Source organism: Poecilia reticulata, chromosome 9 (assembly GCF_904066995.2).
Source record: "Poecilia reticulata chromosome 9, P_reticulata-male-v2, whole genome shotgun sequence".
Classification (NCBI taxonomy): Eukaryota; Metazoa; Chordata; class Actinopteri; order Cyprinodontiformes; family Poeciliidae; genus Poecilia; species Poecilia reticulata.
In genome coordinates this window covers 18,565,503-18,582,595 of record NC_088838.1, presented here as the reverse complement: position 1 = coordinate 18,582,595, position 17,093 = coordinate 18,565,503, and the positions used below count along the sequence as shown (strand labels likewise).

The 17,093-nt window shown below is 38.3% G+C and overlaps 1 protein-coding gene across 5 annotated transcripts in view; it reads right to left on the bottom strand.

Annotated features, from left to right (window-relative positions):
• Positions 1–17,093, bottom strand: part of osbp2b (oxysterol binding protein 2b) — a 47,352-nt gene that overhangs the window by 15,398 nt on the left and 14,861 nt on the right. For 2 of the 5 annotated variants that reach the window (XM_081610662.1, XM_008418633.3), the window contains exons 3-4: positions 13,953–14,081; positions 2,002–2,252 (exon numbers count right to left, since the gene is read on the bottom strand). In XM_081610662.1, coding sequence (XP_081466788.1) covers positions 2,002–2,252; positions 13,953–14,081 — 380 coding nt within the window. Of the gene's footprint in view, positions 1–2,001; positions 2,253–11,335; positions 11,664–13,952; positions 14,082–17,093 lie in introns of those variants that run through there. The other 3 variants (XM_081610663.1, XM_008418634.3, XM_017306864.2) reach the window with 2 other exon arrangements.

The window sequence follows — 17,093 nt, the reverse complement described above, 5'->3', positions numbered from 1 at the left end:
TACATTACTTGAAAGCAGCACTCCTGAACAAAAGACTCCACTGAATCAAGTCGACTCTGAAAGCTATTTTCTGCTTCTCTAATCAGGATGTCCTTGGGCGCAAAGCAGCCGTTCCATAAAAACCTTTCTGTGTTTAACACATGAATCGATTGGTCAATCGATCCAACACATTGCACCCCTGAGGTCAGCAAGTGTGGGTGAGAGGATTTCCGTAAGAAAACAGTTTTATGCTAAGAAGTAAAACTGCTAACTGTTATTCTGCAGAGAATAAAATGAAAACATTTCTAAAGTGTTTGCAAAAGTAATACATTCCTCTAACTTTTTCAAGTTTGTGTTTTGTGAAAGTGTCACGTTACAACAACAGACTATACTGTGTGCTATGCTGATTTTATCTGACAAACACAGAGTTCATTAATATGAAGTGAAAGGAAAATTACACAACTTTCCTTGTTTAACGATTTAAAATCTTAAAAGCTTCCTCTGAGTTTTGTATACTTGGACAATCATGTTTTTGTCCATTGTTCTTGGTAAATTAGCTCAAGCCTGGTCATTTTACATGGCGACCATGTGTGAATGTCAATTTTCAAGTCTTGCCTCAGTTTCTCAATTAGAAGGAGATCTAGACTTTAACTAGTCCATTCTGACACATAAATATTGATTGATCTAAACCAGTCTATTGCAGCTCTGGCTGTATGTTGTATGTTCAGGTTTGTTTGTTTGTTGTTTTTTCCCCCCTCTATTTAGCTGAATAATTCATCACATTAACTCTGACCAGCTTTTAGATCCCTTATAAAGAAAAGCACCCCACAGCATGATGCTGCCACCACTATGTTCCACCTTGATGATGGTGACCTCTGTGATGTACACTGTGTTTTACTTTATATCCCACACATCGTTTTGCAAGACCATAAAGTTCAGTTTTAGTCTCATTTGACCAAAGTGTTATATATGGATATTAAAATACACAACCTTTACTAAATAGTTTTTTAAAGCTACTGGTTTCCCTGGATCTTAATTATAGGTGCCACCATAAAGGTTGCATTGCTTTTCTCTATTGTTGGATGAAGACTAAACTGAATTAAACATTGAGCCTTTGTTTTCATACTATTATTTATTTAAAAAATGTGCAAAAATAATTTCATAGCTATGTGAAATTTAATTTTACAAACTTCAAATTTGTATTTATAACATGACAACATCAGAAGACATTCAAGGAGTACGAATATTTGCAAGTCACTGTATCTGAGGAGTCCAATATGTACCTCCCTTCAAAGTATTTGTACTCACAGGTAGACACTATTGCAAATTTAAAATACATTTACAGCAGCTCAGTTTGTAATACATATAAAAAGTTGAAGGATAGGTAGACAGTTATTACTAAGATCCACAGACCAAACCCACATAAAAAAAGCAGAAAAGAAAAAAAAAAAAAGAACAAACCTTGTATTATTCTTCGCTTGCTACAGTCCGTTTAGTCAAGCAGGTTCTGAGATTTCTCTACAAGCTGGTGTCGGGAGTTTGAGAAATGTTGGGGGGCTAGAGCTATTTTTGTCACCCTTACTGCATATCATATTTAGTGTTGCTCCTTTGGGACGTCAACCCCTTCCTCATCCACCACTAACAAAACTATGGTAACATTATGGGTTGTAAAACACGGAAGAAACCAGCGAAGTACGTTTGTGTCTTGAAAAAACAATTAAATGCATAACTTAGACAAACAGACAGTGTGGTTGCATAAAACCAGTTAAATTAAAGGAGCAATAGATGTGGTTGTGTTTTAGCAGCTTAAACCTGATCTGCTGGGGTGTAAATGTGCCTGTCTAAACATGCAGGCCGCAGCAGGGTGGCTGTGGGACCATCTAATCTCTCATCACTTACTACCCAGGACATCATGGATGACTGGTATCCCTGTCACATCGATCCCTCTGCAGCATGCAGGACACAGACCACTGAAGGCGTACTGCTGGTGCATCTTTTAGCTGCAAAGTCTGGAGTACTTACATTGATCATAGCATTGGAAGTGATGCGGAAGAGGGTGGCTCTCTCGTTAACTGCCTTGATCTTTTCCCCTCCCTCCAATGGGACTTTCAGTCCTTCCAGTTCACTGAGGGAACGCTGCAGGGCGGCTCCATGCTTGGCGATTAGGTCGTTACAAGTGCTGAGGTCATCAAGCTTGCTGACAAGTATCTTCAGGGTACCCTGGATCTCACTGCGGTCCGACTGCGTTGTGGGCTCCTCATCTCCCGAGTCATCTGGAAGGGAGAAGTCATATAAAAAAATTAAAAAAAAACGCTCAACAATGATAAATTATGTATTAAGATTTTTACCCAGGAGCGTTTTTCTATGGAGTACCCACATGGCATTGATAAACATGCACAAAACCTCATTAAGAAGTGACACATCCCATTAGAGATGAATAAACTTGAATTGTAGATACATAAATTAATGTCCAGTTTTCAGTACCAAGTAAAGCTCACTATTTGAGATCTGGCAGAAAACTTATTGGAGACATACAGAAATAGAAACAGTTGTGATGTCAAATGATAAAGATGCACAAAGCCATCATACATTTTTCTTTTCTACAAAAAATAAAAAATAGGGACAAGCCATTAAAGAATTCAAAACATGTCTGTTATGTTAAACAGAGGAAAACGCCCAAGGCTGAACTACAGTGCTCCAGTTTAAGCCCCATTTTACATCCATATAAATCCAGCTTCTTCTATGCCTCAAATGCCACAACAAACATGCAAAAAAAAAAAAGTAAATATGGTAGCTGAAGGTTTACATTACATTTACTGAATTCAAATTTGAGCAGCAGCTTGTTTGAGTGTCCCAAAACAAAAAACAAAAAACAGCCAACACCAAAAAACATGTATACATTTACTCATAAATCTTATGAGTTCATCAAATTTTCAGCATCTATAACTAACCAGAAATGTGAACAATAAAATATGTTGGACCATACACAAGCAGAGTGCTGCAAATGTATAGAGACAACTGTAATCCCAACAGCAAAACATGGTGGTGGCAACATCACAATTTGGAAATGCTCGTCTTCAGCAGGGACAAGGTCGCAGCTAATGGAAAGATGGATAACAGGAAAATCAGACAGTCCTGGAATAAAACCTGTTCCAGGATTGAGAACAGGTTGAGAAACTAGAAACAGGAGCAGCGGTTCACCTACCAGCAGAACAACAACAGCTCCAAAGCCAGAAACTCCAACAGAATTAAACAAATTTGAATCAATAGTCTTTATATGACAATAGGTGAAAAGGTTTGCAATGTGTAAATACATTGCATGGGTTTGACTGCATGCCACTAGTCATGTTTGAGGAGGAGCAGCTGAAATAGTGACAGCATAACTCGTTCAAACAAAAAAATAAAAATACTGTTAGAACATATACTTCCTTTGTTTTATGGATCAATTAAACAGTTTTGAACAACTACCCAATAAAATGCAGTGGGATTCTAACCAGGAGTTAATAATGCTTGGAAAAATCCTAATAGTGCTGGCTATAACATGCTGGTTTTTATTTTTGATCTGATAACTAGGTTTATCCGTTTAGTTTTGAGGAAAACTTCGCCTTCGAACCCCAGCTGCACAGAGAAAAATTGTACTACTGAGAGAAGGGAATAGAAGAATCTCTCACCATGTTTGCATTCCTGGGCATCCATTTTCAGCCAAAGGTAACCAGAGTTCATTGAGTAACAAGCAGCACAAACACACACTAAACTCTAACCCCTGAGGTGCTGTAAGTTGTCAAACAGATCTCCAGAGAGACACACAATGACCACACTATGAGAAAAATACACACAACAAAACAATCCAGCTGAGGATTGGCACAGCAGGTCTCCAACAAAAACAAAAGCAAACCTGGAATTGAAAATGACACCAGGAATCCACCTATCACAGGCCAAGAGATGAGGAGGAATCGAGTTGCACAAAACAGCAACACAGTCACTGATGTGAAAGTAAAGGTACAGAAAAAAGACTGGTTGAATGTATGCAGTAGCTGTCTGAAGGGGACGTGGTCCGATTCCAGGGCAGCAGCCAATAGGAAATGATCTGAGTATGTTCTGAGAACTGGGGAGGATAATAAAATCAGCCTTTAATTAGCGAAGCATGACTGTACTAGAACAGCTATAAGTTTGTTGGCCAGTTAGCAAGTTGGTTAAACATTTCCTTTCAAAAGAAAATAATTATCTCCCTTCTAACAATATTTGATTGTACAAACGAATTTATCAAAATGAGAGAAATAACATTTGATAAAATACATTTTGCTGATGCAGCACCGATGTTGCTCCAGTCTGGTGAAGAAAGGGCCGAGTCAAAAAGTGATTCGATTTACTGGACTACCTTCCCTCCGCGCCTCATCTACGGTCATGAGTTCTTGGCTGATGCAGATTTTATTATCATCATTATTCATTTATTTATTGTTAAGTCTGACCTGGTGATTTAGATTTCGACTGATCACAGTTTTCATTCTAAGGAGCATAGACATAAATGTTATGTTTTTTTTAAAAACCTGTGATGTTTGATCTGTCGAACACTGACCAAAGCCGTATACTGAAGCAGCTGACTGATCAATTGAGTGGAGCGTTGCCTGCAGCGATTTGGATGTTGCTTTGGTCAGGAAAGAGCTGAGTAAGCCAGAGCTGTGATCTGTGTGGACGGCGACTGTTTGGAAAGGTTTCCATGTGACGCTCAAAGGGAGATCTTTCAAAATCAGAGGATATGTTTTCTTATAGATCTTATAACCAGTGAACCTCACCAAAAACAGCCAGATCAGCAAAACATTTGCAGTAGACATATGTTCAGTGACAAATGTTTTACTGAACAGCAACGTTGCCACTGACAGAGCTACACAATGCTGTATGCTCTGCATCACAGTCAGGTTTCAGAGACCTGAAACCTAATTTCACTCTCTGTAATTTCAGAGAGTGAAATTACAGTATATATTAAGTATAGATCATTTTAGCTCTGTTAGGAACATAGCAAGCACAGGAGAATCCAGAAAAAATGTGGGAATTCTGTGGCTAAATTAAAATATTCACTAACCTCTGTGTCACACAGATTTCCTCTCATATCCCCCAAAGACCTGTTGCCCTTGTAATTGTTCTCACTGACTGCAGTTGTTTTTTGGCATGCTACACATGAAACTGATCAGCTGTCTGATACACTAGGCAGTCATTATGCATGTAAAAGCAGATATCTAAGAAGATACCAAATTAAGTGTTTTTGATTTATATTACTTTAAATTTACTTTCTTTTGGCTCCACTCTATAAAAATGATGACTACTTCCTTTCAAAAGCAAAATGTTGTATACAAAAAGTGTATCTGTGCTTACAGACCTTCACCTCCAACATGACTTCTGTTTCCACAGCAATAAACTGAGGCTGAAAGTATCGACTACCTGCTACCTCTGAAAAAGGTATCACTACATAAAGCTTTTTAGAATTATGTCAGAAATATCCTTTCTGCAACGTCCCCTCAGTTCACTTAGTCGGCTCTATGTAGCATCGACAAAATGGCAAGAGCCACCAGACAAGAATGGAGCCATTTAAAATCAGTAAACATCAGCAATATATCACTTGGTACAAAAATTTAATATTAGCTTTTATATCAACTTTGAATAACTCAATAGCCTGTTTATGGTGTCATTTTATTTATACTAAAGCCGTTCTTTCACATTTCCAAGAGCTTTTTTCACGCCAGCAGATGGATGGGTTCTCACACCAACATCGATGTCGAGAGGCAAGGACAGAAGCCCATTACCACACTAGTCATGCCTCAAGGTTACATTACCTCCCCCCCTGCCCATGCAGCCCAACACCTCCGAGAACGCTCAATAAAACACATAACCAAGCCCGTTTCTGACTCATCGGCTGAAGGTAACCTTGACGTTTATGACATAGAATTAAGTAACATGTAATACAGTAGGGCTGCAACTAACAATTGATTATTCTAACAATTAATCAAATAAAAAAAATGGTATATATGTAATGAACCCCTGCTCAAACACATGTCCATGAGCAGTGAATGTTTTATACAACAACTAAAAAGTCAAATGATAACGAGCAAACCCTTTTTAACTCGAACATGCCTAACAGCGTGGAACATATATCAGAATAAAGTAACACTATAAAAGGCAGCCCCAGACATGGTTATTAACCATGTTTTTAAATACAAGCAGCTTGTCCTAGAGAGCAGAAGAACAATAACCGAGAGGATCTTTCCTAGACCTTCATGTCATGCAGGGAACAACTAAACAATCTTCATCCAGACCTGAGAGATCATTTCAAGTCAAAGACGGTGAAAAGTCATGGATGTACGACAAAGCCAAACCGCTAAGTGCTTTGCGGACTTCTAAAAGGATTGTAAAGGCTTTTCTAAAATAAAACACGGATGTGAAATTGCCACTGAAGCATCATGCTACCATTTCTGTTCCTCATGACCCAAAAGTGAATTAATAAGATAGTTCTGCAAACTGGATTATATGTTAGATTTTTTAAATCATATTGTGAGCTACACATGACTGACAAGTGGTTAGAATATTTGAGTTGACAAGAATAGAAACAAGTTTCCATATGACTAGAGGGATAAATTAGGGTCATTTAGTTTAGCTTTAATTGTTAAGCCTGTTGCAATTAAACATTTGTCAACAATTTTAGCTCATTTTGATTATTGTAAAAACAGTTCCATAACGCAGATATAAACCTGAATAAAGTTTAAACACTATTAATGGAAGTACCTTTGTGCTGTTCTGCTTCCTGCAGCCAACATTACATAAAAGCACCCAATAATTCTGCAACTGAACATGTATTAGACGCTTTGATCCTTCCTTTTTGCCCTCCTGTACTTTTAGTAAAAATAATATTCTGAATATGGGTTGGCACTAAGGAAAACAGCAGCAGAAGAGGTAGCAGGAGCATGTAATTAGGCGAGGAGCAGTCTGGTATCTCGCTGTCAGATTTTGTCTCTTTGCTAGTCCCAGAGGACAGGCTGTCAGATCAGTGGAGTCAGGCTTCCAGCTGACAGCACATCATGGTGTTGGCAGAAAGATGAGGACAAAGAGCACATATATAGGCACATGGGAGAGATGTGCTGCCCCATTGGCTTTAAAACTGTACATAAACTCACTACTACGCCTAATTTAAGAAGAGACAACTGTACTATAGTTACAACTCAAATCTTGCTCAAGAAAACAGCTCAAATGTTCTCTGGAAGATGTGAGCATACCTCACATGGATATTATAATTGCTTTGAGTATCTTGGATCTCTTTAGAGAACACATTTTGCACTGTACAAAGCGGTGCGCAAAGTCTCCCACTATCAGAGGCAAAATGAGAAATGAAGGTTCCCAAAGTGTTTTTAAATTAACTGCTCTTAGCCATTAAGTGCTGGCACCAATTTGTTCAGCTTCCAATGTTCCAACATTCAGTAAGTTTCCGTAGATCTACTCTTTATCCCATTAGGTAGACCGACTACCACCAGGCAGTAAATTGGACCCCTTAAAACTATTCCTTTTGGTAAACAAAGTTTACGTAACAACTAATAAAATACAAAAAAAAGTACCTGTAATTCTAAACTGCTACTTTTTCCATCTACAAAAACAGTCCTGTAGTGAATAATGACATTTATTATGAATCTATTTATTTATTGTTTTTACATCCAAACATTCTTGAGGCAGTCAATGACATGTACCTGATTTTTATAGCTTGACATTTTCTTTTAACTGTTTTAGCAGCACTTCCTTGAAAAGGTTTTTTTTTCATCTCAAAGGGTTTTTATACTGGTAAAATAAAGGTGAAATAAAATAAAAATAATAATAATAATAATAATAATAATAATATTAAAAAAAGATATTTTCTGGAAGTCTGGTTCAGATGGGCTGAGGTAGCCAGATTAAACTATAAACTCTACAAAAACTTGACGATCACTCCTGAGTCACAGCTGCTGATTAATACAGACTTTATAACCAACAATACACGTAACAAATCTGCATTCAGACTCTGACAGAATGGAAAACTTTCAATCACCACACAGACACATTCAAGTTGTTCGTCAGGTTTTAGCCCACAAATAGATTTCAATTCATGCAAAGAAAGTCATTTCACAAGGATTCCTATCAAAGACCATTTACAGCACAGACAGCAAAGAGAGGAAGGATAATAGAGCATGTATAAGGGTAAAAATGAGAAAAATGTTGGAAGCAGCAGAGGATGAACAGGGATGCTTCCCAGGGGATGGAAGTTTAATCCTATGCCTGTAATTGCTAACTGACTCCATAACTCCCCAGAGATGCATCACAAGGAGACAAACCGAGGAGACATCAGGTTTAACCCAGTAATTTGGCTCTCAACCCTCCACCAGCAAATGAGAAACAGCACATTGCAACTCATCACTGTCCCCAAAGTTTTAGCCAAGCAGCTCTGGCAGTGCTTCTAACCCAACGCACACAAGAAGAACCGAACAAAAGTGAAGATCAACGCCCCGCTGCAGCCACTAAGCAGTGAGTTTTAATTCAGCAGCATGTGCTGTGATAGACAAAAAGAGAGAACACTCTGACTCATGGGTCTTTTATACTCCACTATGCTGAATTTATTTCAAAAACTTTCAGCTGGGTCGAACCTTGAGAGCACATAGCTTTGGTTTACTGCAGTGCTTGTATTGAAGGTTGAGGTCATCAATTGCTCCAAACCCTAACAATACCAAGTGAGCTCCTCCATATATGTTGAAAGTAATGCCAGAGCTACAGCAATGAAATGCAATTCACTCTGGAAATAGGGACAGGCAAAACTAAAAAAATTTCTTCAGCATCTGAATCAACATTGCTTGTGAAAATCCAAAATCAATTGTGATGGATTGTCACATTTTATGTCATGTTCCCCTTTCTTTTTTTACTCCAAGAAATAATGTCATAAAAATGCAAGAACACATTTTTAAAGATCAATTAACTTTTTCAAAGATCAATTAACTTTAAATTCTAATGAACATTTAACACTGCGAGTGGAAGACACTTTAAATATCCAACATAAATAAACAAAACACCAGAAACAACACATAAAACGAATTATGAAGTCTCTGTAAACAAGTTGAGACCAATGCACCGACTTTTGTCTTCCGATCTTTGGCAGAAAGAGAAAAAAAGAGAGACAATAATTAATACAATACAATCATTTTCAATATTTAAGGTTACTGCTGTTCGTCGCAGTAGCATTAGCTGACCAAGAAATCGGGGAAGTGAAATTTATAGATAGCGAGGATTTTTAATAACTCAGAGACTAGTTTCAAAAACAGACTTTTACTTTAAAATATGAAGCTAAATAATGAAGTTTATGAAACATGACTCAAGGAAAAAAGCCAGGCATTTTGATTTGTGTCATTGATTTTACTTTTTTAACATTCACATTCAAACCTGAAGTGTTAATGTAATTGACGTTTCTTTCTTTCCAACATCCTAATTTCCAATAAAAACGCTTCCTTAATAACAGGGAACAACTTTATGTGACATTTAGAAACCATGAGAAACCATGTGCCTTCAGAGTTTTCTGTTTTGTAACCCATGGCATTAGAAGTATTTAATATGCAGACTGTTTTTTTATTTTATTTTTTTAAGAAAATAGTGTCATGCCACTTAAATCTTTTTACATTTCGTCAGATTACAACCACAAATTTGTATTTTACCAGAATAATTCAAAACAGACCGAAAGAAAGAAGTCTATATCTGGGAAACGGAAAGAAAAGGATATGTGGTTTTGTAAAATGTTTTGCAAATAAAAGTCTTAAAAAGGGAATCTGCATTTGAATTCAGCCTTCCTGAATCAGTAGCTTGTAGGACTGCTTTTTGATGCAGGTGCAGCTACTTGCCTTTTGCAGAATCTCTATACTAACCTTTTTACCCGTTTTCCTCACAAAAAATTGGGCCATTTTAAAACATGAGCCTGTTTTGATATAATCCATTCTATTGTGTGTGTTTAGGGTCAGTGTCGTACTGAAAATGATTTGACCCAATCCCAAGTCTTTTGCAGCCTCCATTTACTATCAATTCTGGCTTGCTACATAGCTGCTGATAAGCTGCAGCTATGTAGCAAGTCAAGCTTTCTTTCAACACTGGCTTTGTTTCAGCTGCTCTTAAAAGTTAGATCTGCACAGTGCACATATAACAGATATTTCAGCCATAAATTGTGGGCTGTGAATCTTTGTAGCTCCTCCAAAGCTACTGTGTGCCACCAGACTGGTCCCCTGAATATTTATCTTCTTACAGCACTGAGTGGGAGGTTTTTCTATGAATAATGTTATGCAAGTTTTGGTGGGTTAATAGTTGTGCCATATACAATACCTACAGATTGACAGGTCAACAGTCCTAATGAAAGAAAACACTGCAGGTTGTTGGAACACTTGGTTCCCCAAATACTGCGTGAGTTATAAATACTGTCTGCAACATAAAGTTCAAATATTTGCACTAAACTCTGCATATATAATTTACCTTCTAACACTTCTAACAGTTTCCACCAAATCAGGAACAACCAAGTGAGTAAACAGTGAGTCTGAGGAATAAGATCCTCAGAAGTTAAACAGCAGTTTAACTTTTCTCAAAGCAAGTAATGGTTAAGAGTCGTGGAAAGAAAATTGTTGATTGCACACATTTCAAAGGTTTTTCAAAGGTAGCAATGCACAGAACAGCACCAAACACAAATGAAGAATGTTCTTTACCCACCGTAAGTAATACTGATTTGTCGTAGAATCCTGTTTCATTAAGTAAATCTCTCTGAAGCATTATTTCTTGTAAATGAATGGAGGAAAGAAGAAAACACTTTATAATTATCAAACATCATACAATAGGATATAGAGAACAGGTTCTAGGACCCTGAAATATAAGGCTATCCCCCTGCTTACAGTTTCTGATTGCGTAATGAAGTTTACGTTGGGAAAAAGTGCACACAGTAGAACACTGCAAACACAACACATTGGCCTGTCACACTCCAGCTCATCCATACGCAGATGTAAGGTGGAGCGAAAGAAAGGAAGTGAGCAGAAATGAGCATGAGTGAGAGAAGCGTGAGAGGAAAGATGAGAAAGAACATGCAGTGCAGAGCGAAAGAGAGAAGGCAGGCTGCTCTTTTCACAGAGTGAGCCACTGCATTGTTAGAGGATGCTGCAGAAATGTCAGCATCCGTGGTTGACAGCAAGCTGGATGGAGGAGTGACAGACTGCTATAAGAGAAAGAAAGAGATACCAGGAAGAAACCTGTCTTCAGACACATGGAGATGATTGTGACAGCTCCAGAGCTGCACCATTAGCTACAAACCTAGAGCTGTCACCATACTGACCCCGGTTGAGTTTACTCAGACAGCTCGAGTTGCAGAGGGAGCGGATCGCCCTGGGCTCCCAGCAGCTCCGGCCCTTCATCCCACTCTCTGCAGGCCTGATCCAACTCCACGCTCCCTGAGATGCGACGCTGCCCTTGTGCCACTACGTAATCATAGTGAGGGGAGGGCTGAGGCACTGACTTTCCTTTCCCCAGCGTTACAGCGTGCACACAAATAAACTCGCACTCAATCACGTACGACGATGTGGGGCCAGTCGCACGCACCCCTTTAGTCCTAGGTCCAAAACTGCATTCCCTGCCCACCAGAATCGGACGCACACAATCTGCATACGCTCAATCACAAAGCTCGGCACGTTTACAATTCCCCTTCACATGCTTTTCTGAGTGCAGTGCAGCTTGATGGGGAAGGGAGGGTGGAGGGGAGGGAGAGAAGCTGAGAGGAGATAGGACTCGGCAGCTAGCAATCATCTACGACCAAAACTGGAACACATTTCTTTCTCTCCGTCACCAGTGTGCATCTTGACGAACTACCCAACAATCTTAAGAAAGGGAAATGACAAGGGAGGAGTAACAAATATGTTGGTTAAACTAGTGAGGGCTTGTAGAGCAGCTGTAAATGAGGAAAAGATGAAGTCAGAATAGGGATTTAGGAAGGTCAAACAAAGAGACCTCTATAAAATGTCTCTTTGTGCTACTGACCGACGTGTTACTGCAGTGTCGCTATGTCTGATTGTGTTTTCAATGCTGATCATCAGCCACTGACGGCTCAACGAGACATACAAACAGCTGCAATACAGACCGCACTGCCTTCAATTTCAGAGTGGATGAAGGTTGTTGCCTCAAAATCAGAGCTGAATTACAAATCCCACTGTGCTCCACACCAAGGTCACCTCAGTCAACTGCTGTTCATTTAGCTGAGGGTTGCAGAAAACACACATCAATTCTAAGCAGGATTCATCAGTAAGTTTACAGGGACTGAACAAGCCCTTTTGTTCATTAGTTTAAAACCCATTCATGGAGATTTCCATTGTTATTTTTAAAGACCGATCTCTTATCTTCATGATTAACCACACTGTATTTAGTTTACATGGGACATGTTGATGTATTTGCATATCCACAGATTATATGCCTTTCCATGGATCTCTTAGGTTTTTTTTTATTTATCTGAGCCATAAGCTACTGTTACACTGTGTTCTTGTCATGTCCAATGTAAATATGTATTTTAAGTAAGTCTAGATGTGAAAAAATTAAATGTACTTTGTGAGTCTCGGCACCTTCCCAGATATGTGTCACTTACTCTTTTTTTTAGCTTTGCAGTAAAACGGGCTGATGAACACCTGAATACTTTGTATTTGTTTTTGTCATCTCAACAAATTCCTCAAACTATTGTGATAAAATCTAAAAAATGTTGCACATTCCTAGTATAAATGGGTACGCCCAATTAACAAGTTTTATAAAATTTAAATGTCACTACTTTCTTCACACAACGAAAATGCAACTGTCTGACTGTCACACAAAAAAAACTTGCTGTTATAAGTTTGTAAAAAATTCTGTAGCAGTTTCTGACAACAGCAAGAACAAGTAACAAGAAAGAGCTGCCTGGGGGTGAGGGTGAGGAGGCAGAGGGGATTTTTCTAAAAGGCACTGAAGCACAAAAGATCTTCTTTAAGGATTTTACATCTTCGAACTTTAAAAATAGTCATCTTGTGTGATCTATGTAGAAGACTGTTTCATGAAAACCCAGAAAATGCAGCATCCTCTTTTTACAGGACCCAGGGTTGTTTTGAGTTTGATAAAAATAAATAAATAAAAAAAATATGTTTGATATGTATGAGAAGTAGGCTTTGATTTAGGAATTGGGATGCCATTTTTCTCAAAGCCACAATCTTTATTAAAGATTTTTTTTTTTTCATTTAATGATGCAACTAAAATTTGTTCAAGCTTGTAATCAGTCAGTCTGCCTATTTAGAGGATGACAAATAGTCACTGTGCGATTTGGAGATATGGTATGTACCACACTGAACATTTACTGCAGGAAGTGAAGTGGAAAGTTGTCCCACGAGATTAAAAAGAAAATTTTAGACATGCATATTAAAGGTAAAGGCTACAAGACCGTCACCAACCAGCTTGATGTTCCTGTATCATTTAAGGTGCACATGACTGTAGACAACCTCTCTGGCTTTGGTCGCAGGCCCACTGAATAATATAAGTAAGGCTGGAATTTGCCACAGTGCATACCGACGAGCCCCAAAGCTTCTGGGAGAAAGGCCTTTGGTAAGATGAGTCAAAACTAGAGATTTTTGGCAAGGCACATCAGCTCTATGTTCAGAGAAGTTACCAAGAAGATAAAATTGTCCCTACTGTGAAACATGGAGGAGGCTTGGCTATGATCTTACGCTGCTTTGCTGCATCTGCCACAGGGAGTCTTGTATCTGTACAGGGAGTGGTAAAATCTCAAGACGATTAAGAGTTCTGGAGAGAAATGTGCTACCTCGTGTCGGAAAGCTTGGTCTTAGTCGCAGGTCATGGGTTTTCCAACAGGATAACGACCCAAAACACACAGCTGAAAAGCACCCAAAAATGTCTAACAGCAAAACATTGAACTATTCTGAACTGACCTGAAACGAGCCCTGATCTAAATCCTGCTGAACGTCTGTGGCAGGAGCTGAAACATGGCGTCCGGAGAGGGCGCCCTTCAAACCTGACACAACTGGAGCAGTTTGTGCATGAGGACTGGGTCACAACACCTGTGGACAGGTTCAGAAGTCTTATTGACAATTGCAAAATTTGTTTCATTGCAGTAATTACCTCAAAAGATTGAGCAAGAAAAAAATATTAAGTTATAGGTATCATCGTTTTTGTCCAGGCCTGTTTCATTAGTTTTTTATAAATTATTTTGTTGAAAAAATTTCAAAGGCAAGGTCTGCTTTATACTAGATAATTTTCAGTCATTTTTAATTTATTTTTACCTTTGTCACCTTTAGGTTATTTCAATGACCATTGTGGGCGTTTAAGTCATTAACAGAGGACACATGTGACATACATGACACACAAGCCTAAACACAATCTGGACGTCACCAGATATGTCCATGTGACCTACATTAAGGATGTAATATTTTGAGAAACATTAGGTGAAATAATGCAGCATCGAGATGTTCAGAATGGCATCAGTGTCTTTCACTTCAGGTAGCTTTAGACTCAAATACTTCTGTTTAAGGCGCCATAATTCTTACATTATCAAGATTGAAAGATTGGGTTCGCAGAGGCATCTAAACTATTCCCACAGTTCATATTCTAAGGTTTTGTTACCGTAACGAGTAAAACTGACACAGAATTGGTGGAACTTATTTTTTCAAATTCAAAAACTTTCAAGGATTTCAAGGACCTGTGGGAACTCTGAATATAATTTAGCTCTTGATAAGAGTTGAGGCTTTATTAAATATGGTTAATGATACAAAAATGGATTTTGCTTTGTATGAAGTTGAGGTTTATAAAGGTCAAACCATCAGAAAGATGGTTTGGCTGTCTAAGAAGAAGACATTATATTTAAAGAATACAACAGTCTTATTATACCAATTACCGCATTAAGAAGGGAACCGAAACACACAGAGGCCAGACAGCCAGAAGGCACAGAGCTCATTAAAGCAGCGAGATGGTCTGGGAGCAGAAACTGGAGAAAGAAAACTTTCCAGATGACATTTCAGGGGTCACATTTTAAACTTGACAACATTTAAATCATTAGGCCATGTTACCTTCAGCTGCAGTAGCCATTTAAATGTAGCTAATCTACATAAAGGGACCCAGTTACTTTGCTGTCTCACCTCCTCTGAAGAAACACAAGCTCAAATTCATATAAAAACTGAAAATATCTTTAAAAAAAATAAATGAAATACCTGCCTTTAAACACAACTGCAAACATTTAGATCGATCCAAGAGGTTTTAGTAATCTCAAAGTAGAATTTGATATGAATTAACCCACACAGCAGAGTGAACGACAGCATACTTTTGATACACGGGGGAAATGAATCATCCAGCTCAATGAGCATATATAATGTGGAATATTCACGAGTTCTGTAAGTATCTCTTTTTTGCCTCTAAACTACATAATTAAGCAGGTAGAAAAAAATTTATCTAGTTTTTCCTATATTCTATTAATCTGTCTTCGTCATTAGTAAAATTACTATGCAACAGCTGCTTTTGCATTTTTTTTGGTGTAATGCAACAGCAAATTATTAGTGGAAAATTTGTAGATTCTCAAACTTTTTTTGCAGAGTGCATCAAAAGCAGGAGTGGGCAATTCCAGGCCTCGAGGGCCGATCTCCTACAACTTTTAGATACGTCTCTACTTCAACACACCTGAGTCAAATAATGAGGTCATTAGCAGGACTCTGGAGAACCTGACTGCACTGAGGAGGTTATTCAGCTATTGGATTCAAGTGTGTTGGACCAGGGAGACATCCAAGAGTTGCAGGACACCGGCCCTCCAGGACCAGGATTGCCCACCCCTGACCTAAAGTATCCAAAAAGAAACAAAGAACTAAGATTTCCCTGCTTTTGTCAGCCCTGGGTGATTATTTATTCACAAAAATTGTCAAATTATGACATAACCATAACAATGTTGTGACCTAGCTCTCCTTTAAACAAAACATTTTCAAAAATCTAAAAGCAACAACACTGATATTTAGAGCTTTAAAACGACCCAAAGACCTTTCAAAGCACTTAAGTTCACCAGGAAGACTAAAACAGAGAAAAATAAAATAACTAAATTCTGAGGCGCCTTTCTCCTTGCTGATCAACTCACACACTGTTTAACCAATTTTTATTTTAATGATCTGCCAAATCAGCATTCTCCATTTCCAAACTTTCGCATCCTGCTGATAAAGCAGAGAAGCTTTGGGGAGAATGAGGAAAGAAAAAATGTGTGTGTGTGTGTGCGTGTATTTGTGTGTGTGTGTGCAAGCAAGGACACAATTGTGGCTTAATAATGAGCACAGGTTCTATGCAGCATGTAGTGCTCACAGTGTAAACACTTGACCTGCAGGGAGTAATAAACCTTGTAACAGTGAAGGACAGCACAACAAAACACGCATGACTGCAACATAGTCTGAACAAAGCTCTCCTTATGTTTACTGATGTAGCTTTTATCATTCACATAATCTGTTCTTTACTTATTTTACCATTTCCCTAAAGGTGTTATTCACCATATCTATTTTAATCAGCTTGACAAAGGTTTATCAGGGCAACAAAGCAGAGTAAAGCAACAGCCTGGATCAACTGTAACCCGACTTCTAAACCAAAAGATAAACCAAATATTATAATCTACACCAGAACTTCTAAATGTTGCAAGAATAAATCATTTATCTATTACACGTACACACCAACCTTTGGCTAACTTTGTAACACAATAAAACAATACCTTCACTCCCATTGCAGATGGCAACACTGATACAATAAGTCAGAAACCAAAACTGAAACAATAAAAATAAAGTTTACCGAAATGCATGTGGCAGAAGTAATCATTGTTTCTCATTAAATATTTGTAGCATAACAGAGAGAGGAGCACATACCCAAAAGAAGAAAACACCAAGAAACAGACTGAAATGTTGGGAAAGCTGTGTCTTGTGATATTAGGATATTAGAGAAGAGATGGCTATTCTTTCCAGACAGCAGGTTCCTTGGGGAGGGGATATTTACAGAAGAGCCCTTTCAACACGCACATTAAGGAACAGTTATTTATCTGACACGGCTTGGAAATAGAA